The sequence below is a fragment of the Bubalus bubalis genome, chromosome 17 (assembly GCF_019923935.1).
Source record: "Bubalus bubalis isolate 160015118507 breed Murrah chromosome 17, NDDB_SH_1, whole genome shotgun sequence".
In the NCBI taxonomy this organism is placed as follows: domain Eukaryota; kingdom Metazoa; phylum Chordata; class Mammalia; order Artiodactyla; family Bovidae; genus Bubalus; species Bubalus bubalis.
Genome location: NC_059173.1, coordinates 9828408 through 9850589, shown reverse-complemented (window position 1 = coordinate 9850589; position 22182 = coordinate 9828408). Strand labels below are relative to the sequence as shown.

The following is a 22182-nucleotide window of genomic DNA, read 5'->3' as shown; positions in this document are numbered from 1 at the left end:
CTCTGGCAGGATCCTGAAGCCTTTGGTAGTTAGCAGCTGCCTGCAGGCCACCTCCAGAGTGTAGTTCCACAGACTCAACGTTGGCCAGAAACAGACCAGGGAGCAAGTAGCTAGCAAGAGTGAAGGTATCGGAGTCTTATGGGACTGTGGAAACATTAATCCAGTAAGTAAATCTCTGTGCTTCAAGATAGCTAGAGGAGCTCATGCTGGGTTTTGGCATGTAATGGTTAATTGCCACTTAGGGTAGACTAAACAGTTTATAAGTATCTGTAATTGTATGTTGAGGCTCTTTTTCTCTTTTTCCACCCCCGTCTAGATCTTGGGTGGCCTTTTCATTACCCGCTCCTAGGAAGATTGTTTACTAAATAAAAGCCTGTGTTTTACTTAGCTCATAATTTAAGCGGTGTAGGAGGGAGGGGTGTGCTGGCTTCTGCTGTCATGTAGCAAGTGTCATCCTAACTGGAAATCCTCTGCTTGCTCTCATTCTCTCTAGGTAGCAGAGGCTCAACGGGCAGAGTTTAGCCCTGCCCAGTTCTCTGGTCCGAAGAAGATCAACCTGAACCACTTGTTGAATTTCACTTTTGAACCCCGTGGCCAGGCTGGTCATTTTGAAGGCAGTGGACATGGCAGCTGGGGAAAAAGGAACAAGTGGGGGCATAAGCCTTTTAATAAGGAACTCTTTTTGCAAGCCAAGTGAGTACCTCTACTCTTAGGAGGGGAGTGAAATGAGCCTCTGGGCGTTTGTGGTACTGAGAGGCCTCCTTTAAGCAACTGTGGGAGAGGTGGAAAGGGAGTTGATTGCGCCCTCTCTTTCTCACCTTGCCTTGAAAACACAGATGTGTTTCAAGCAGGTGTTCTTGGTGTTTAAAAGAATATAATACTTAAATAAATTAATGCTTTAGTATTGTGATGAGGTAGTAAAAATGTTTCCTTTGGAATTGAATCCTGATTTGAATCTTATTTTGGCTTTAGACCTTGAGTAACTTACCTAACCACTTTGAGATTCAGCTATTCCTCTTACATGTAAAGGAGGAGAAATTACTTACGGGAGAATTGAATGCCACGCTGGAGTGTTTGGCATGCATTTGTTCAGATACTGATTCTCTTTTGTTTTCCTTTTGTGTGACCTTAGTTCATGTAAAGTTTGACCTTGGGTCTAGACTGAAGTAACCATTTAGTATTTTATGTAAAAAAACTGGTGGGAGTTTCTGGTGGTATAGTGGTTAGGATTCTGGGCTTTCACTGACGTGGCCTGGGTTAAATCCCTGATTGGGGAAGTGAAATATCCCCAAGCCACACTGAGTGGCCCAAAAAAACCCCAAACAAACAACAAAAAATCCTGGTACTCAGATGACTGAGTGGGGACAGTCTTTGCTGCTGCCTTGAAGACTCGTGGTTTCTGGTGGTGAGGAGGGACATCTGGCTTCCCTTCTCGTTGATGGAGCCACCGCCTGGGCTAATTTTAGTTCAAGGGGAGGGCCTGCAGGCAGCTTGGCTGGGCTCGGGAGCAAAGGAAACAGAGTTCATGGATTTGGACTCCTACCCGCTGAGTCTTTGGATTCCCTCCAAAGCCAGGACTTGGAACTCAGGCTGAAGTCCTAGTTCAGTGCCTCACAGACCCTGGCTGCTAATTCCTGCGTTTGATTTCTAAGTGAAGAGATGGTGACTTTCTGCTGAGGGCTTGTCGGTGATTTCTGACAGTCTGCCCCTTTCTTGTCTCTCACCGTTTCTAGCTGCCAGTTTGTGGTGTCTGAAGACCAAGACTACACAGTTCATTTTGCTGATCCTGATACCTTAGTCAACTGGGACTTTGTGGAACAAGTGGTGAGTAGTTCAGCTCAGCTCTGAGCTGAGCGTGGCAGAGTGAACTAAAGAGAGGGACTGTGGTGACAGCAGCTTTTGGCTGAGTTTACTGCTGATCCATCTTTCTGTCTGGCCTTACTGTGGGCATTTTCCAGAGCTCACTGCTGGTTTCGTCTAAAGTTGATTTTCTGCTAATTGGCTCCTGCAGGACTAGGCATTGCAGGCTAATAGGGTAATAACAGTCCTGTCTGCTACCTCCTCTCCTCTGGGAAGACATAAGCGGGGAAATAGAGAACTCTGGTTATCCTCCTGACCCTGATGGGCTCATAGCATGTACACTGCTTGTAGTACCAATGGTACTACATTGGTAGCCATGTGTAGTCATCAGTATGAGATTTGGCCTTGGCCTTGTGACAGGTGAGATGAGCCCACAGCTATACTTCAGTCCAAGCTACTGCTGCATTTGTCTTCTCTTGAAGTTACAGGCTCTGGGTATCCCTTTGTTACTCCTAGTTATGTGATGTAGAATACCTTTCAAAGTGATAGACTCCAAGGCCTGTACTCTCATTACTGCGAAAATGCATAAAATCATCTGAAAGTGACATGGAAAGCCTATGAAACTTAAGTTCTATATGCATTGGTTTAGGGAAAAAACAGACATAATGTAGAAGCCTCACTGATTCCTCCTGGTACATTACTTCTAGATCCTTTTTATGCGTGTGTGTGTGTGCACGTGCATGAGTCACTCGGTCGTGTCCAATTCTTTGCGATTCCATGGACTGTAGCCCACCAGGCTTCTCTCTCTGTGGGATTCTTCAGGCAGGAACACTGGAATGGGTTGCCATTCTCTTCTCCAGGGGATCTTCCTGACCCAGGGATCAAACCCGGGTCTCCAGCATTGCAGGCAGATTGTTTACCATCTTAGCCACCAGGGAATTCTGCCTTTATGTATGTGTACATATAAGTCTTTTTTTGTTAATGAGATCTATATTGATTGTCATTTTTTCCTTTTGATGCCAAACTCTAAAAATACCTGTTATATGGTGGTTTTATTGTATTGTTATTTTGGTTTCCTTAATGATTTGCTTGAGGTGCTCTTTTGCATATACCTGCACTGTTGAACAGTATTATGAAGATGTGTTGTTAGAGATGTATAGGGATGAGGAGGGGGATGGAAGAGGCTTTGACAGTCCCTAGTCAGTTCTGAAAGCGGTTTAACCTGTGGTGGTGTTTGTTTCAGCGCATTTGTAGCCATGAAGTGCCATCTTGCCCAATATGCCTATATCCACCTACTGCAGCCAAGATAACCCGTTGTGGACACATCTTCTGCTGGGCGTGCATCCTGCACTATCTTTCACTGAGTGAGAAGACCTGGAGTAAATGTCCTATCTGTTACAGTTCTGTGCATAAGAAGGATCTAAAGAGGTAAGATGGAGGTGTTTACCAGATTAGACCTCAGTCTGCCAACTGCTTGCCCTTCTACATATGAATGTCCATGTTACAGTGTTGTTGCCACAGAGTCACGTCAGTATGTTGTTGGTGATACCATTACAATGCAGCTGATGAAGAGGGAGAAAGGGGTGTTGGTGGCCTTGCCCAAATCCAAGTGGATGAATGTAGACCATCCTATTCATCTTGGAGGTGAGTTTCATTAATTTGGGGAACACCTAATGGTGGGTATATCCATTAAGGCTACTTGAGTATGTCTTTCTATTGTCAAAAACAGCCTTTAAGCTAGCCAATTCTAGCATTGCCAAATCAGACATAGGATTCCAGTAGGTTGGGGGTAAAGTTTGCAGAAAATGATTTAACTCTTGATTTCGAGTTTAGTGCATTTGTGAAATGAAAAATTAAAATACATATAAGGCTTGTTGAGTAGTATCTAGCACTGTGCCCAGTTTTGGGGGGATTCCACAGTCAGCCAGTCTTGACACCTGTCATCAAGGAACTCAGTAGTCTAATCGAAGAGACAGACTGGTAACCAGACATTTGTATCTAGAGTGTGGTCAGTGCTTACAGTAGGGAAGTGCATGGGGTTGTATTCTCTGTATTCCAATGGAGATGAGCATTAAAGTGACATTTCAGTTTTTGGGCAAAAGGATTTTCAATAAATGGTATAAACAGTTGACTCTTACGGAAAAAAAAAAATTAGATCCCTATCTCATACCATTCATAAAAATCAATTCCTGATGGATTGAAAAATCAAGTATAACAAAATTCAAAACTTTTAAAAGAACATATAGGAAAATATAAATCCTTGGGGTTTTACCTGGGAAGGTGTTTGAACCAAGCTGAAACCATCAATGCTATAAAATAAAAGATTGAGAGATTTGATTTTATGAGAATTAAGATTCAGCAAAATTCCTTAAAGTCAACAGGTGATAAATAGGGGAAGATTTTCACGTTTAAAATACAGATTAATGTCTAGAACATACAGATGTTCTATAAATTAACAGTCTAGTAGAAGAATAGGCTAAGCATGTGGCAAAGTATTTCCCAGGAGAGGATATCTGAATAACTTCTCAAGTATCTACAGAGGTTTAACTTTGCCTGGAGTTACACAAATGCCTGCAACAGTGGCACACACACACACACCCAGGATGAGGCAAGTGCAGGCGTACCTCATTTTACTGTGCTTCACAGATAGGCAGTTTTTACAGATTGAAGGTCTGTGGCAACCCTGCACTGTCAGGTGATGGTTAGCATTTTTTTGCCCTTTGACTGTGCTGGGTCTTTGTTGCTATGTGGGCTTTTCTCTAGTTGCGGTGCATGGGCTCCTCATTGTGGGGGCTTCTCTTGTTGTGGAGCACATGCTCTAGGGCGCTCAGGCTTCAGCAGTTGTGGCACATAGGCTCAGTAGTTGCAGCTACCAGGCTCTGGAGCACAGGCTCAATGGTTGGGGTATACGGGCTTAGTTGCTCTGAGGCATGTGGGATCTTCCCGGACCAGGGATTGAGTCTGTGTCTCCTGCATTTGCAGGTGGATTCCTTACCACTGAACCACCAGGGAAGCCCATGGTTAGCGTTTTTTAACAGTGTTTTTTAATTAAAGTATCTACATTGTTTTAATGCTATTGCTAGCATATAAACTACAGAATAGTGTAAGAATAACTTTTGTATGCACTGGGAAACAAAAAAATCTGCGACCTACTTTATTGTGATGCTCACTTTATTACAGTGGAACCAAACAAGCGTATCGCTGAGGTATGCCTGTGCTGGGTTTCAGCAGGGGTGGGGAAGTGGGTACTCTTGTTCTTGGTAGGAGTTTAAATTGATACAGCCTTTAGTGTGTATGTGGTGGGGCGGGTAGTATATAAAATAGACCCAACCTTTGATTCAGTATCGTAAAGAAATCATTTGTACCAAAGAGCATGTATAGGAATTTTTTTGTTATAGTTGTTTTTTTGTTTGTTACAGTTGTAATAGAAATTGGCAATAACCTAAATGTCCACAAGAAACTTAATTCATTAGAGTATATCTTCCATTTCTAACACAATATAGAAGGTAAAAATGAAATAGATCTAGACCTTTATTTAGGAATGTGGATATATAAATATATAGGGAAAAGTGTGAAGGACACACATTCAGATTTGTAAATAGTTATCTCAGGGTTTTTTAAGTCCATAAAATTTGAGAGATGGATGTGAAGGAAGTAAATCATCCTTGATCCTTTTACCCAGAGGTACCCCAAAATGTTAATTGTAGAGTTTTTTCCTGTACATGTATATTTTTGTGAGATTGGAATTGTTTTCTTGTTTTGCATCTGTTTTTTTTCCCCCCATGTAATGTGGATATTTCTCCATGTCACTAAATGCTTCCTTCTTAGAAGAGCATTTTTAATGTCTGCAAAATTCTCTTTAATGAATATACCATCATGTCACTGTTTCTTGGACTTACTAGTTGGTTGCAGCTTTTCTGTTACTAAAGTTTTTTGTGTGTGTGGGGGGGAGGGGGTGCGCATCATATTACTTTTTGAATCTTAGTTCCCAACTAGGAATTGAACCCCGACCTTCAGCAGTGAAAGTATGGACTACCAGGGAATTCTCAGAACATTAATTTGTTTTCTACATCTTTGGTTTTCTTAGGATAGCTTTCTTGTGTTATGGAGTCCGAATTGTAAATTTTAAGTTAAGGGTCATTGCTAAATATTTTTCTTTTAAGGAAAGCACACTAAGTCATTCTGTTTTCACCCTAGAAAATAAGCTGTGTATGAAAGTTGCTATTTAGCCACACAGCCGTGAGCTCTGAGTTTTGCCTCTCTGTGATCTTGGCGTCATTGCAGATGAACAGCACAGCCAGTACTCCAAGCTGCTGCTGGCCTCCAAGGAGCAGGTGCTGCGCCGGGTGGTGCAGGAAGAGAAAGCGGCGCTGGAGCGGCAGCTGGCAGAGGAGAAGCACACGCCCGAGTCCTGCTTTATTGAGGCAGCTATCCAGGAGCTCAAGGTGACTGGAAGCCCTGGAAGTGGGGGCAGGGGTTGGAAATCCACCCATGTTTGAGATGATGAGCAGGGAACAGCTAAGAAAGCAGATTTGCTCTGGGCTTTGGTGATAGGAGGGAAAGGGTAACCTAGTGGTTTTTCACGTGCTTCCTGGAACTGAAAAGATCAAATCAGGGTGATCTTAAAACTCGGGAGTTTCTTAGATTAGCTGTGTTCTTTTTTTGTTCTAAGATTTATTTATTTTTGGCTGCTCTGGGTCTTCATTGCTGGGTGGGCTTTTCTGTAGTTGTGGCCAGGAGGGGCTACTCTTGTGGGCTTCTCACTGCAGTGGCTTTTCTTGTTGCCAAGCATAGACTCTGGCGCCCTTGGGGCTTCAGTAGTTGTGCCGTGGCACGTGGGATCTTCCCTGACCAGGGATTGAACCTGTGTCCTCTGTATTGGCACATGGATTCTTAACCACTGGACCACCAGGAAAGCCCTAAGAAAGAAAGTAAAGAAAGAAAGTGAAAGAAAGAAAGTCGTGTCCAACTCTTTGCGAGCCCATGGACTGTAGCCTACCAGGCTCCTCCCTCCGTGGGATTCTCCAGGCAAGAGTACTAGAGTGGGTTGCCACTTCCTTCTCCAGCTGTGCCCTTAATTAAGCAACATAGGCTTTTGTTTGCTTTTTAGGAAAGCGCCTGGATTAATTTTTGGAGATGTTTTATATAAGGAACATTGTGAAGAAATTATTATGGCCTCTCAAGCAGGCTCTACTAATGCCTGCTGAGGATTTTGGAGCAGCAGTATCCAAATAGAGAATTCCCTATGCCCTGTGTCCTCTACAATAGGAATTCTTAAACTTTAAGAGGCAGCAGAATTGCTAGTTGTTGGGCTCTGCCCTGAGAGACTGATTCAGTAGGTCTAGGCTCAGTAAGGGTAATAATTTGCATTATCACAAGTTCCAGAGGAGTCTGGTGCTGCTCACCCCCAGATCACACTTTGAGAATCAGTGATCTGCTAGAACAATGAAAGCCCTGATGGAAGGGCCTGTGACAGGCCTTGTGCTGGCGTACTGCTCGTATTTATCTCATGTAGCTTCGTAACTAGGTGTGATAGAACAGCTGTCCCCTTTAAAGTGGAATCATGGGTTAGGTAATTCACTTGAGGACATACAGCTAGTAGGACGTGAAGCTGGTATTTGAATTCCTCTCTCTCTGACTCACAAGTCCTCTTTGGGCAGGATTCTGTATGTACTTTTTCATTTTCTTTCTGTAATGCAGGGCATTAGTTCAAATGCATTTCAGGGAGAAGGAAAGCTTCATATAAGTAGATCTGTCTAGGTTGAGGTGGGGGTTGCACAAACCCTTGTTTCCCACAATGGTTCTCTCTCTCTCTAAGCTTAGTTCATAAGGAAACACTTCTGTGTCCTTGAATTTCTGTTCAGGAAGCTTTTGTGTAGTGTTGTCATTATCACTGTCAGAGATGTTAAGCAGGATACTATCCCATTGGAGTGCCAGATACCTTTTGCTTCCTGCTTTCTCTAAAGATTGAGAATTTTAAGTACTTAGACTCTTCCTTTTGGCTTTTTAACTTTTGCTCCTGTCGAGAGGCCATTGTAAACTTTGGTCCTTCCGACTCAATGTTTCTGGTTTTCTCTCTGGTGCTCTAGGCTCGGGAAGAGGCTCTGTCAGGATTGGCTGAAAGCAGAGGGGAGGTCCCTGGTGTCGTGGCTGCTCTGGAACAACTGGTGCTGATGGCTCCCTTGGCGAAGGAGTCCGTTTTTCAACCCAGGAAGGTTGGTGTCTTTGTTACCGACTGAGTGGCCAATATTCTTCTCCAGCTGGTAGGCACTGTTAGATCTGGAGAAAAGGGAACTATGAGTATTTCCTATGTGCTTTTTTTAAAAAAAGTTATTTTAAAATTTTTCCTATGTGCTGTCTCGTGTGTGTTCTTTCCTCAGCAATGTTAAGTCAGTGACAGCTAAAATAGACCCCGAGAGCTTGGTTCCTGCCTTTGCCACATGTTCTTTCTGTAACCTGCAGTTTGTCCCAACAGGGCGTGTTGGAGTACCTGTCTGCTTTTGATGAAGACGCCACCGAAGTTTGTTCTCTGGGTCCTCCTCATCCTGTTGCTCTTCCTCTGGTAGAGGAGGAGGAAACAGTGTCCGAACCAGAGCCTGAGGGCTTGTCAGAGGCCTGTGAGGACCTGGAGTTAGCAGAAGACAATCTTGGAGAAGGGACCATTTGTGCCGAGTCCAGCCAGCAGGAACCCGTCGGCAAACCAAGCGTCACTCACCTGAGCAGCTCTCCTTGTTACTACTTTTACCAAGGTGAGCCTCCCTGAGGGGCTGGCTGGGTGCCGCTCTGGATGTTTCAGAGAAGTGGTCTGGCTCTCTAAGCAGAGGGAGGCAGCGGCACAGACCCTGGGTGGCTGGGCCTGTTGTGCCTTTCAGCCTGGGGAGGGAGAGTCGGGCTGGGTACGAGGAGGGCCCCGACTTGAGGACTGGCCGGGAACATGGTGTGACGGATCCGCTTGTCCTCAGCGGAGGACGGGCAGCACATGTTCCTGCACCCTGTGAACGTGCGTTGCCTCGTGCGGGAGTACGGCAGCCTGGAGCAGAGCCCTGAGAAGATCTCGGCCACGGTGGTGGAGATCTCCGGCTACTCCATGTCTGAGGTAAGGACCTGCCTTACGAGGTGGACGGGCAGGGAGCCGCATTAACCTCATCTCTCTGTGCTGGGCCTAGCCGATCCAGGTTCACAGACCAAAGGCCTTTAGTTTTTCTGTGTGTGAGTTTGTGTTTTGGAGCCTGTGAATTTTTAAAAACTTAAATGGGGCTCCCCTGCCATGCGGGGCTTCTGTTAGGTCAGTCCGCCACTGCTCTGTATCACAGGTTCCTTTATTGTGGTTTGGGGGTAGAGATGTCTCCACTGCTTTCATTTGAGATGAGTTTGTTTTTGTTTCTCTTTCTTCCTACTGCTTGGGAGAAATGGCCAAGAAAACAAAGTCCTTGGAGGCTTTAAGGTAGCTTATGAATTTGGGCTTAGCAGATACCTGTGAATTATTGTCTGATAATTTACATATGTGAATATTTGCCCTTTGAGAATTACCCTTGTATTGATCACAGTTGAAAAGCTTAACATTAAGAGACTTTTTATGTACTATAACCTTTCTATCTAATGTGAAGAAAAAAGATAAAAAGAAAATTAAATCAGCTTCATTTTTATTGTTTTAGGCCAAGCTTTGTTCAATAGGGAAACCTGCTTTGTCTGCCTTCCCAGTTACCATTAATTCTGTCAGAGGTTCTCAGATTTTTTGCAAATAAGCAACTCTTGTCTTCCTTATTCTCCCTGTTTGTTGTGGACCCCCAGAAAATCAAGAAACAGCTGATCAGCTTTGTATCATGCATTACTGGGCTCAGTTAATTCATTTGCATCACAAACCCAATAATTGCTTTTGGTTGCAATTTTGGTTTGCAGTTTTGGTTATTCTACCTTACTGTAGGTTAATTGACAATTTCTGTTCAGCTTTCCAAAATGGCAATAACTTGAGCCGCAGTGCCATCTGAGCGAGTGTATTTCCCTGCTGGATATCTGGGTGGGAACCTCTGCTCTCAGAGTCACGGCTGGTCTTAGTTGAGCGTCGGCTCCTTTTCCCTTGCAGGATGTGCGACAGCGTCATAGATACCTCTCTCACTTGCCACTCACCTGCGAGTTCAGCATCTGTGAACTGGCTCTTCAGCCTCCTCTGGTCTCTAAGGAAACCCTAGAGATATTCTCAGGTGAGAATGCTCTACTTTGCTTCCCTTTTTTAGTGGAATTCAGGGATTCTTATGACTAAAAACCCAGTGTAGAAGGAGGTAAGGACTTCTGTCATGAGTCTCCGAACTCCTGGTACTCTCCATCCAGTCCAGCTGGGCCCTCCCTTGTCCTCTTAGCTGCTAGTCCCCTGGGAGGAGTTAATTGCCAGGTTGTCCTGGGTTTGCCTCCTGACCACCTCACCACCCCGCAGATGACATTGAGAAGAGGAAGCGGCAGCGTCAGAAGAAGGCCCGGGAGGAACGCCGCCGAGAGCGCCGGATTGAGATGGAGGAGAACAAGAAGCAGGGCAAGTGTGAGTTCAGACGCTCATCTGTGACTAGCACAGCTTGCATCACTGTACGGAGGCCCCAGGCCTGGCCCAGTCATAGCTCAGCTCTGCCGCTTGGTGTCTTCAACTCCTAAGCGTGAGTTGTGAGAGCACCTCCCTCATGGGCTTCCTGAGAGAATTGGAGTTGGCGCTGGTCAAAGTGCATAGCACATAGTAAGGAGTAAGAGTGAGTTCATCCTTGGCAAAGTGGGTGGAAAAAACCCGGGGTATACTAGGAAATACATGCAGGGAGTTAGACTTGAGCTCTTTCATACCAGTAAGTGAGTCTTTTAATCTGGTTCCACAACATAAGCTTCACTGAACTAAGGATTTTGTGACATGAGGGCCTGCTTAACCTCCAGAAACAAGGAGTTGAATCCTTGGCTAGGGAAAAGACTTGACTATTTTGAATCCACATGGTATGGTAAATACAAATTTTACTTCTCTAACTGGGATAAGTATGTAGCTGGCATCCTGGTGTTGTGTAGCTGTTTGGCACAAGTCTTAAACAGTTGAGAAAACTGATGTTTCAAGAACAAAGACTTTTATTTTATGGGAATATTTAGAAATTATATAGAATAGTATGATTAACCCTCAGGTTTATCACCCAGCTTTAACATGAATAGTTAAAACGGGTTTTATATTAAAGACATAAAGTGGCAAATATTATAAATTTTGGTTTTAAAGCTTTCTCCATCCTTCATACACCTGGGAGATTCATATTGACCATCCATAACTGTTGGAAAAGAGTCGAAGAATTCTGTAAATGGGCCTGCTGTTCTCATCTTGTCTTTGCAGACCCGGAAGTCCACATTCCCCTGGAGAATCTACAGCAGTTTCCTGCCTTCAGTTCCTACACTTGCTCCTCTGATTCTGCTTTGGGTCCCACCAGCACTGAGGGCCGTGGGGCGCTCTCCCTTTCTCCTCTTAGCAGAAGTCCAGGTTCCCAAGCAGGTAAATGGAGTTGGGATTTAGAGAATAAAGTTGACCACCAGCCATAGACCTTAAGCTGAGCCCTAGTGTCTGAATTTACAACAGTGACCTCAGCATGGTGGGGTCTTTAGGGGACTGATTTTATTTGTGTACTTAATAGAGTCCTGAGATACACTAAATTCTTAACATTGGATTCACGTACGGACTGCTTTATCCCTGCTAGCTTCTGGATACCTCAGGCAGACCCTACAGCAGGACAGTTAAACCTAGATTCTTCTCTGCAGCCCAGCTGTTCTATTTCTAGTTCTGCCTTTGAAGTGCTCCCTCTGTATGTATGAACATCTTTATATTTGCCTTATTGTAATTGTTTATGGTGAGGGGTGGAGGGAACAGCCTACAAAGTCTACTGGTAGGGAAATGGCTCAATTACATCATTTTTACTATGAAATTCTTTACACCTACTGAAAAGGGAGATGGCTCACTTCCCGAACCTTTAAGATGAAAGGAATTTGTGGAAGAAGACAAAGCGTGACACCATTTTGGGGTTAAAAACACCACACAAAACAGAGCATTTCAATGTAGGTTTATATATCTAAATGTATAGAAAAATCCTGGGATGATTGTGTTCCAGACCACTAACAGTGTTCCACTCTAGGGACTGAGATCAGGATTGAGAGGCTGTCAGCTTTTTAAAAACAGTTTTGATTATATATAGAATATATTACTGTGTTATAAAATTAAATAGTTATAATTTCAGAGAGCTGTCTTCTGATCTTCATCCACCTGGCAGATAGTTTTCGATACTTAAAATTTATTTTTCTCAGGGATTTTCAGTGAAATGTCCAAGATCAGAACATTTGGTGACTCTTGTGATCATTAGCCTGTCACTTCGCAGATTTAGGAGCCTGAGACAAAGGCCGGGGCTTGGTTAGTGTCAGGGACTGGGACTAGAGTCTAAGGGCTCCACAGCCATCATGCTCTTCAGTTTAACTGAGATGAGACCTACTGTACAAAGGAACATGGCCAAACATTGACTGCATCATCTGTGACGCAGAGATTGTATTTTCACAGACTAGCTTTTCTGAAGGTATGTGGGCTTCAACACATTCAGGCAAGAGCAGTTGGATGGGCCTAGAAATAAAAGTACTACAGAGCCCTGGCTGACTGTGGAAAGGCCTCTCCCTACCAGCAGTGGTCAGGGCAATGGGTGGGCTGATCTGTGGGAAATGTTCATTCAGCTCTGGGTCAGAAAGGATGGAGAAGATGACAACCTAGGGAAGGGAGTAGCAAGGAAAAGCTTGCATTTTGCTGGATTTTGTTGCTGTGTGTGTTTTGAATTCTAACTGAATATTCCCCAGGTCATAGACATCTGCTGGCTGGAACATAAAGGCTGACCTGATTACATTTCATTTCTTTTTCTTGAAGCTTTTTATCCATATAAAACTAGTCCATGACATCCAGTACCTACGCCTTGAGAGCTGGCTCACGTGGAAAGGTTTTCTTACTGTGGGAATGGATTTTACAATGCCTTCTAGTGTTCTCATAACCTTGAAACTTTTCTCTCCCTATTCTGATCATTTGTGTAAACAGTAGGCCATGTTCTTGGCTTTATAAGCACATGGCAGAGTTGAAGGTAGATCAGGGTTTAGCTTTTTGAGGCAGTGTTGCTAATTATCCAGACCTGATTCGGTGTTAATCTCTTCTGTTTTATTAAGTTGACTTGTATAATCAGGTCTCTGGTTCCCTTTCAGACTTCCTGCTGACCCCTTTGTCACCCACTGCCAGTCAGGGCAGTCCTTCATTCTGCGTTGGGAGTCTGGAAGAAGACTCTCCTCCCTTCCCTTCCTTTGCCCAGGTAAACCCTCTGCTTGTAAAGCAGCCCACGGGCATTTAACATGACCTCTGCTGCTTGTTCTTCCTGGAAATCTCTGCTGGAGACAGGGAGATTTACAGGCTAATGTCGCACTGACTTTCAAAATCATGGAAGGCTCTTTAAAGAGAAGCTCATGGATTTAGTCTCAGATACTACCATAAACTTACCAAGGCCAGAAGCCAAGAATAGCTGAGGAAGAATCAGAGTTTTAATTATTTAACAAGTCACTAGATTATTCATGTACTAACACTGATCTAGGGGCTGGGGATATGTCAGTCAATTTTAACTGGCCCCTAGTTCTGGGACCTCTTGAATTAGGTGGTATGTATCTGTTACATATAATAAACCATTCTTTGCTTTGGGAAAGAGAAGGTTGTTTTGGTTATCCTATAACTAACTGGCCAAAGTGGCTGTCTTGAGATGGGTCGAAGGGAATACTAGGCTAGTAAGATTTGATGTCAAATCAGTATCAATCTTTAAGCAAACAGTCAGCATTCCTGCATTTGATAACTGAGGAAGATGGGCAGACAGGTTGACAAGCACCCCATAGGAAGTTAGTGTTCATTTCTTAGGGACTAGTTTGGACTCATTTGCTTAATAGTTCTTTAAAGCAGGTAGTTGATACAGACGTTTCTCACATATAGATGGAAGTTTGTGCTGAGAGATAAGCAGGAATTCAGCTTTGGTGAGGAGAGTCCTTGAAGTCGAGGATGAAATAATTGAGAGTGATCCTGAAAATGAACTACCTGGTTTCAGAGGTATAAGCAAGTGGCTCCCAGGAGTTAGGTCAATGTCTGAGTTGTTTTTTTAGCTAGGTTTTACTGCCATTGAGTTTTTCATCATTATATTTTGAAAAACTTCAAACTTAAAGAGTTGAAAGGATAGTGTAATGAATATTCATACTTTTCACTCAGATTGACCAGTAGTTACTGTTTTGCTACATTTGCTTTTTCTCTCTTTTTTTTGCTGTGTTGAAAATAAGTTACAGACCTCATGAATGACATTTCACCACTAAATACTTGGGAGATACATACCACTCAAATGACATTCTCCTATATGCCCAGAATTATCATTGTTAACATCAAAGACATTCAGCTGATTTAATATTGTCTAAGATGGCACATACTTCTATTTTCCCTTTTGTCTCAGTGTCCTATATTGTTTTCAGTCAGATTTAATCAGACTGTTCATTGCATTTAGTGTTTCAACTCTCTTCAGTCTCCTTTGACCCATAACAGTTCGCCTGGCTTCTGTTGTTTTTTTGTTTTTTTTTTTAACATGTGGCATGGATATTTTGGGGGCTTCCCTCATAGCTCAGTTGGTAAAGAATCTGCCTGCAATGCAGGAGTCCCTGGTTCGATTCCTGGGTCGGGAAGATCCCCTGGAAGAGGGCATGGCAACCCACTCCAGTATTCTTGCCTGGGAAATCCCATGGACAGAGAAGGCAGGCTACAGTCCATGAGGTCACAAGAGTTGGACACAACTTAGTGACTAAACCACGTGGGTATCTTTGAAGCATCTAGGCCCGTTGTTCTATAGATGATCCTACACTGTAGATTTTCTGATTGTTTCTTCATGAGTGGACCCAGGCTAAACATTTAAACATTTTTGGTGAGATTAAAATATAGGTGATATTTTAATGATCTTATAAGATGATTCTGATGTTGTACTGTTAGACCCCAAACTCTTGGGGACCAAGGGAGCAGATTTTCACAGTAGTACATGATGAAGAAAGTTCATCAGTGAAATCAGTATCTGCCAGTTGAATTCATCTTGCATAATATGCAAGCCCCAGTTTGGGACACATTCGGGACAGGCATGCTGACGTGAATCTTGTGGGGTTTGTTTCTTGGTACAATGCACCCTGCTTTTGGTGGCATGTCATGTGTGGTAGATAGGATGCAAAGTGACCCTCAGCAGTTACAGAGCTGGCCTTGGCCAACTGAGATGAAAAATTCCTCTCTTGGGAGGGATTGTTCTGATGTTACTATACTTTCAGGAATCTGGTTTATGGCTGAATCTAAATGTCAATAGTTAAGGAGCTATTGGAAAAGCAAAAGACTGAAAGGTAATGAGGGCTGTGGGAGCAGTTTCGGGATAAATTTAAATTGGTTTTTGTGGCCTTAGGTAACTGAGGTTTGCTCGGCAGGTGGTTTGTTTTAAATTTGGAAGGTCCTGTACACTCCTTACTGCAAGAGGAATAATGTTGATGTTTTTAGGCATCTCCAGAAGAGGAGGAAAATTTTGTCCAGAAGAAAGGAATAATGACACAAAGTCGGGATTCCCCACTTCAAAACCAGAGTATAAATCTCTTGTGCCTTCTTTGCAGTATTCTTTACCTATTTCCTAAGGAACAGAACAGGTTGTGGGTTCCCACCTTGTTAGTTTCACTGCCAGTTCAGGATATAGGGGACATGACAAAAACACTGTGTTAGGGAAAGAAGTATCCAGAAAATTTTTTCCCAGTGTGGGTAGTTGATTCTTTGTCCCCTGTACCAGTCAGTGTCAAGGTAGCAGTCTGGAGAAGAAATAGGATCAGTAACTTAAATTCTTCCCCTTCCTTTTCCCACTTTGGCAGATGCTGAGAGTTGGAAAAGCAAAAGCAGATGTATGGCCCAAAACTGCTCCAAAGAAAGGTGAGAATGGCCCTCTGATAAAGGGGAAGCTGGGGCCCTCTCAGAAAGTAGAAGGCTCTGGAGTTGTTTCTGCAATTTTAACACTGGTCTTTTTTAGATGAAAACACCTTAGGTCCTCCTGCCCCTGTGGACAGCGATGGGGAGAGTGATAACTCAGACCGCGTTCCTGTGCCCAGTTTCCAGAATTCCTTCAGCCAAGCTATTGAAGCAGCCTTCATGAAACTGGACACACCGGTGACTTCAGATCCGCTCTCTGGTAAAGGCACAGGAGCAGGGTGTTCGGCTCGGGGCTGTGGTTTCCTCCTGGATCCAGGGGCACTGATCACTAATCACTTGGCGCTTTCCCTCTGAACCTCAGGGCTCACGTTCTAATGTTAACTAACATTCCATCTGGTATATCAGATGGCTCCTTTTTGCACCCCAGATTAATTCTTGAGGCCTTTGTGAAGTTCTGCGTAACTTTTTTTCCCCAGCCTTATAGATTTCCGAATCCTGAGGTGGTGAAGGTTGCTAATAGATAGATGGAGGTCAAACTCAAAGCACACCCCCACTCTGTGGTATTCACGACTAGCATTTATGATGTGCTTCCTACACGCACATTGTGCTAATTGTATTCTCCCAGTAACCGTATTAAATGGGTATGACTCACATTACAGATGAGCTGGTCTGGGCATCTAAGTGATGTGTCTGAAGACAAACACCCAGAGAGTGCAAGGCCCGGTATTTGAATCCAGGCAGTCTAATTCCAGAGCCTGCACTCGTGTTGCCTGTGACTCCCATCAATGGAAACTGGCCAGGGGGCAAAGGGGTGGCATTCTAAGCTAAGTTCTTTCTGTATTGTGTTTAGAAGAGAAAGGAGGAAAGAAAAGAAAAAAACAGAAACAGAAGCTCCTGTTCAGCACCTCCGTCGTCCACACCAAGTGACACTACTGGCCCAGGCTGACTTCTCATCTGGTTTTCTTTTTATTTGCGCTTTTGTTTTGCTGCTGTAATTTTTAAGTATTTGAGTTTGAACAGATAGGCTCTGGGGGGAGGGGGTTTCCACAATGTGAGGGGGAACCAAGAAAATTTTAAATACAGTGTATTTTCCAGCTTCCCGTCTTTACACCAAAATAAAGTATTGACACTCACAAGAGAGCTCTTCCCGCCAAGGTTTTTAGTTTGTTGCCAGGTAGTCTTTTTGACCCATGTGTAATTAGTTTTTCTCAGCCCCAACTTAAGTTTTAGTCTCTTGGAGCAGCCCAAACCAGTGTTAGGGCACCTTGCTTTCAGCACACCTATTGGTGTGTCTTTTAAAAATAGTTCAATCTTTTCTATCTGTTCAGTACTCCTCTTGTTAAAGAAACAGAGGGATGGGAATAAAATGGATGTAGGACACCCAGCTTGAATTGTAGTTTTTCTTATGACAACCAGGCTGTGGTGTCAGACCCAGGTTGCACTTGTATGTGTGATGGAGGGTTTTACCTTCTGTTTGGCACAGAAAGTTTTAACTGTCATTGACTAAGGAAGCCCTAGGACCTGATAGCCTTTAGGTCAAGCCTGTTTCAAGCGACAGTGGCCTGAATGAATTACAGAAACGGAGGAGTCTGGCACACCTGGAGGCAGAGCAGGACAGGTGTGAAAGCGGTGGGGATGCCTCCCCAACCCCTGCCCCCCACTGCCTCCCTGTTGTCTAGAGCAGTCTTATGCCTTGGTTTGAGCTGAATGAATTTGAGTGATGTGAATTATTTTGCTGCTTAATAAAGTGACCTCTAGGTATAATAGACTATGAAGGCAAATAGTTGCAATAAATCACCTGCATAAGCATTGTGAGCTTTCTGGTTTCTTTAAGATTTATTTCAGGTCAGCTAGATGTCTATTTCTTAATAGGTTAAGGTAACAGCTGCTGTGAACTTGAGCAATTCTGTTTTCATGGAGTCACATCTTTCCTAGTGTCAGGCCTAAAGGGTTCTTGATCTGGGCTCATTAGTTCTACCCTCCCATTCTTAAAATGACAAATGTTTGTTATAAATGTATTAATATGTAAGGGACTTTTGAGTGATGTCCCTTTTATGAAGGAGAAAATATCTCCTTGAAGTGTCTTTGCTGCTGCTAAGTCGCTTCAGTTGTGTCTGACTCTGTGCGACCCCAGAGACGGCAGCCCACCAGGCTCCCCCGTCCCTGGGATTCTCCAGGCAAAAACACTGGAGTGGCTTGCCATTTCCTTCTCCAGTGCATGAAAAGCGAAAGTGAAGTCGCTCAGTCGTGTCTGACTCCTAGCGACCCCATGGACTGCAACCCACCAGGCTCCTCCTCCCATGGGATTTTCCAGGCAAGAGTACTGGAGTGAGGTGCCATTGCCTTCTCCAAAAGTGTCTTTAGTAGGTAGCAGATCAAAACGGGTCATGTCTCTTGTCTCTCCTAATTCCTGTGAGTGTATTGTCTCACCTATCTTCAGGTGCCAGGCAGGTATAAGGCAATAGAGAGGGCGGAACTGCAGAAAACCACCAGATGTTGGCAGCTGCTATTTGACTTTGTAATAATGAGGTCAGGTGACATCATTATTACCAAGATATTTTCCCCCACTCAAAAGGGTAAGAATTGTATTTTTTTTTTGTCAGGTTACCTGGTTAAGTATTGGCAAAGAATCTGTTTATTTTTAAGGTCCTTTGGGTCATTGAGACCAGCTCTAGATCTGTGCCGGTTTAGTTGCTGTGTCTCACTAACACTATTACTCTGGGGACTTCCCTAGATGGCTAGTGGTTAAGACTCTTGAGTTTCCACTGTGAGGGGCCTGGGATCAATCCCTGGTCAAGGAGCTGAGATCCTACATGCCCCGAACTATGGACAAGTAAACTTCAAAACTGCTAGTCCAAATGACCTGGATTGCTTAGGGCCCAGCCAAGGGGCAGGGGTATTGGGTCTCCAGTGGGAGCCTGTACATCTAGTACCACACAGGGAGCTGGTCTTGCTACTGAGGCCAGGGATAGAAAGGGAAAGAGACTAGGCCAACCATGAACTTCACATGCACACTAAGTGCTAACAGAAGCCAAATACATTTATTAAACCTGCTCCCAGCCAGGCAGTTAGATACAAAGATGTGTATAAGGACAGGGACGGGGTTCACAACCTGCAGAACCACTTAACTGGGCAATGCTGGGTAAAGGTGACTCTGATTAGTTTTATGTAAGTCCATTTTGAGCTGGTCACCTGGCCTCTGGTCCGCAGTCATCCAGTTTGGGAACTGCAGAAGATGCTGCTGCCTCTCAGAACGTCCCATCCCAGCGGGTGGACCCCGAGGCCTGGGCACAGCACAATGTGTGAAGGTTCACTCCATTGGCTCAGCAGTCTCCTCGCCGCCACTATCGGAAAGCTCCTCCCCAGCCGACTCCTCCTCTAGTAAACAGCTTTTAGTGACAGACTTCTGGATAGCCTCCCGCTCTCCTGGAGAAAGAGCATGGTGAAGAGCATGAGTGAGCTCTCATTCAGCCAGAGGCCATGGCCAGTCCCTGCTCAGTGGGCCCAGGGCTGGCATCCCTTACCTTCATCAGTACAGTTCTGCAACAGGATCAACAGCTGTCTCCTGTTGTACTGAATCAGGAACTTCTGGCATGTTCTAATTGTACCTGGCACAGGTAAGAGCTTTGTGGTCAGCAGCTTGTGGAAAGTATTTGCCTCAGAGTCTTGCAGAGCTCGGGAAAAGCATCTTGCCTTTAGCAGGAGAGCAGGAATACCCACCTACCACAGAAGACCGAATGCTGAACCTGCTACAAAACCAGCCATATCCCATGCACCCCTACCTCCCACGTGTAAGGTGTTGAGAAAACACGGGTAGCGGTGTCCTTTGTTCTCCAAGGATGTGATGAAGGGAAGAGCTGACCACACAAGCCGATAGAATTCCTTCCTGCATCGAAGTAGCACTATTCCGGTATAGGCATTGAGGTATCGCACTACAGCAGGGGGAAAAAAAATCATTTGGGGAACTGGACTGCCAGGGATGGGTTAAAAACCTTTGGATAATTGAACACCTATGTGCTAGAGATCAGAGATGGCTCAAGACAGTGGCACTTGGAATGAATTCAGTAAGTAAAAACATCATTTCTGAAGGGGGAAAAAAATTAGTAGGACAGCTCATTTACAGATGGTAAAGAATCTCCCTGTAATGCAAAAGACCCAGGTTTGATCCCTGGGTTGGGACGATCCCCTGGAGAAGTAATGGCTATCCACTCCAGTATTCTTACCTGGAGATTTCATGAATTGGATAGAGGAGCCTGGGTCGGACAAGACTGAGCAACTTAACACTTCTTTTTTTTTTTCAATAATAGAACTATTTTATTAAACATATGAACGTACTTATTTTGTACAACACGCATTTCTTTCTTTCCTCTGCCCCAGGAAGCCAGTGCTCTAGAACCCCATGTTTATAAAAACACACTTTGGCAGCTACTATGACAAGGTGAAAAAAGTGCAATTCCAAAAGGAACACATAAACAAAGTGGGGAGCAAAAAAGGCAGAGGTGAGTGGGCCCAGTGCTGCTCATCTTTCAAGAGGAAACAGTTTGAGAATAGAAACTCTTGAGCATTATTTAAGCAGTACTGCCCAACTCTCTTGGTAGCATCTCTCTCTCAATTCCATTTATCTTCATGTTGTAACTAATCAGTTACTTCTTTAAGAAATTCTGCCCTGGTTTATATCCTTTTCAGTGGCCCATATCCCTTTGAGCTTCAAAAACAGAAGTCGCTCAGTCATGTCTGACTCTGCGACCCCATGGATTGTAGCCCACCAGGCTCCTCGGTCCATGGGATTTTCCAGGCACGAATACTGGAGTGGGTTGCCGTTTCCTTCTCCAGGGTACGTAACACTTCATTCACAGAAGGGAGAAACATCCAGTGCCTTGAACACCACTCAGAATTGGTGAATTTATAATTTAAAATGTCCTTCTAATGCATTGACTAGTTAATAAATGGGTGGGGAGTGCAGAGATCCACCTTAGAAAACCCCTGGCTGAAAACCAAGTTGTCCTGTAACTGGGCTATGTAGGTTTTTCAAACAGTCAACTGAGTCTCACCTGAGGTAGGACAGCTATGCCTATGTGGATCACCTCTGGAATTCAATTTCAAAGAATATGGTAAAAGTGAATGACATTAGTGTGGATGTTGAGAGGGCCTGCTCCTATTTACATACACACAACTGTGCGCCCTGTACAGGACCTTTTAAAGGGTAATTAGATACAAGGGGTTCTTGCCCAATGTCCCACTGCCTACTAAGTCGCTTCACTCATGTCCGGCTCTTTTGTGACCCTATGGGCTATAACCCGCCAAGCTCTCTCTATCCATGGGATTCTCCAGGAAAGAATACCCTTCTCCAGGTGCTCTTCCCAACTCAAGGACTGAACTCATGGCCTACTATTAGCTAGCTCTCTGCCTAACGATTCACCCAGACCTCGGAATGCGACCCTGCTAAAAAGAACGGTATCTTACATAGGACAGTACACAAGGCTTGGCAGTTCCCGGGGTCGTTCGTGCCCCTTCTTTCTCCCTCCTGTGGCCACTGCCCCCTCCAAGCCCTGCCGTCGGCCCGGTTCCCAAGCACCCTCGCACCCGCGAAGCCGATGGAACAGGCGGCAGCACCGAAAGTCCCGTGCACGCGGGCGATCGTGTCCCGTACCAGGGTGCCCAGCACTCGGTCCTCCAGAGTCAGGCGGCAGCGGGGGTCGTCAGACACCACTTCGCAGAGCAGGTACCTGCGGCGGGCAAGAGGGAAGTGAGCATGGGGCCAGGCCCACGGGGACCGGGCAAGGGGCTGTTGGCAAGAGACTGCTTACCTATGCTTGAACCGCACCATGGCTGCCTCCACCTCCGGCGGCCAGACGCGCAAACCGGATGTCTGCTTTCTCGTCGCCGGCCAATAGGAGGTTGGCCTGGCAGCCACTTAGGGAGGCGGAGCTAGAATGTAGACGGGGCCCTGTGTCAGCCTCCCCTGAGCTCCGCCTCTCTCTACGGTGCGCAGGCGTCCTGCTCAGTTCCGAGCTGATGGAACTCGCGCAGCTGTTGGGAGCTAGGCTGCGCGATTGATTCCTTTTTTGTGCCTGTGATGGGTGGTTGTGCCCACTCATTAATTTTGTAGGATGCACCCGCGGCATTTGGAGCCTCCACGATGTTTACTTTCTATTACCTTGCAACACAGTCGTGCGTGCATTTATATTTTCTCCCCATGCTGGAAGGTCTTGAGGGCAAGATCTTGCACTCACAAGCCAAGGATTCACAGAGGGGAAATTAGGACTCATATTCAGATTACAACTCGGTTCAATTTACCCTTACAGCCAAATATGTTATTACTGTTTAGGCCTTTCAACAACCTTATGGAGTCAGGTATATTGTCTCATTTTTTGTGCAAAAACCATCTGTGATCA

At 44.8% G+C, this 22182-nt stretch overlaps 2 protein-coding genes across 4 annotated transcripts in view; one reads left to right on the top strand and one right to left on the bottom strand.

Moving 5' to 3' along the window:
• RNF10 (ring finger protein 10) overlaps positions 1-17596 on the top strand; it is a 33069-nt gene extending 15473 nt beyond the window's left edge. The window contains exons 3-17 of one of the 2 annotated variants that reach the window (XM_025267500.3): positions 494-693; positions 1734-1824; positions 3044-3228; positions 3308-3444; positions 6085-6245; positions 7890-8015; positions 8276-8549; positions 8763-8896; positions 9884-10001; positions 10232-10327; positions 11147-11302; positions 13033-13136; positions 15733-15790; positions 15888-16046; positions 16638-17596. In XM_025267500.3, coding sequence (XP_025123285.1) covers positions 494-693; positions 1734-1824; positions 3044-3228; positions 3308-3444; positions 6085-6245; positions 7890-8015; positions 8276-8549; positions 8763-8896; positions 9884-10001; positions 10232-10327; positions 11147-11302; positions 13033-13136; positions 15733-15790; positions 15888-16046; positions 16638-16714 — 2076 coding nt within the window. In that variant the 3' untranslated portion in view covers positions 16715-17596. Of the gene's footprint in view, positions 1-493; positions 694-1733; positions 1825-3043; positions 3229-3307; positions 3445-6084; positions 6246-7889; positions 8016-8275; positions 8550-8762; positions 8897-9883; positions 10002-10231; positions 10334-11146; positions 11303-13032; positions 13137-15732; positions 15791-15887; positions 16047-16637 lie in introns of both variants that reach the window. The other variant, XM_006052953.4, reaches the window with a different exon arrangement.
• Positions 17597-18809: 1213 nt separating this feature from the next.
• POP5 (POP5 homolog, ribonuclease P/MRP subunit) lies at positions 18810-21727 on the bottom strand. 2 transcript variants are annotated; one of them, XM_025267499.3, is made up of 5 exons: positions 21595-21727; positions 21251-21513; positions 19570-19719; positions 19312-19395; positions 18810-19213 (listed from the first exon to the last, which is right to left on the bottom strand). In XM_025267499.3, the coding sequence occupies exons 1-5, from the start codon at positions 21612-21614 to the stop codon at positions 19098-19100; spliced, it is 633 nt and encodes a 210-aa protein (XP_025123284.3). In that variant the 5' UTR covers positions 21615-21727; the 3' UTR covers positions 18810-19097. The 2 variants fall into 2 exon arrangements, with proteins under 2 accessions (XP_025123284.3, XP_006053014.3); XM_006052952.4 differs by having other exon boundaries at positions 21371-21513.
• Between the last annotated feature and the right edge of the window lie 455 nt (positions 21728-22182).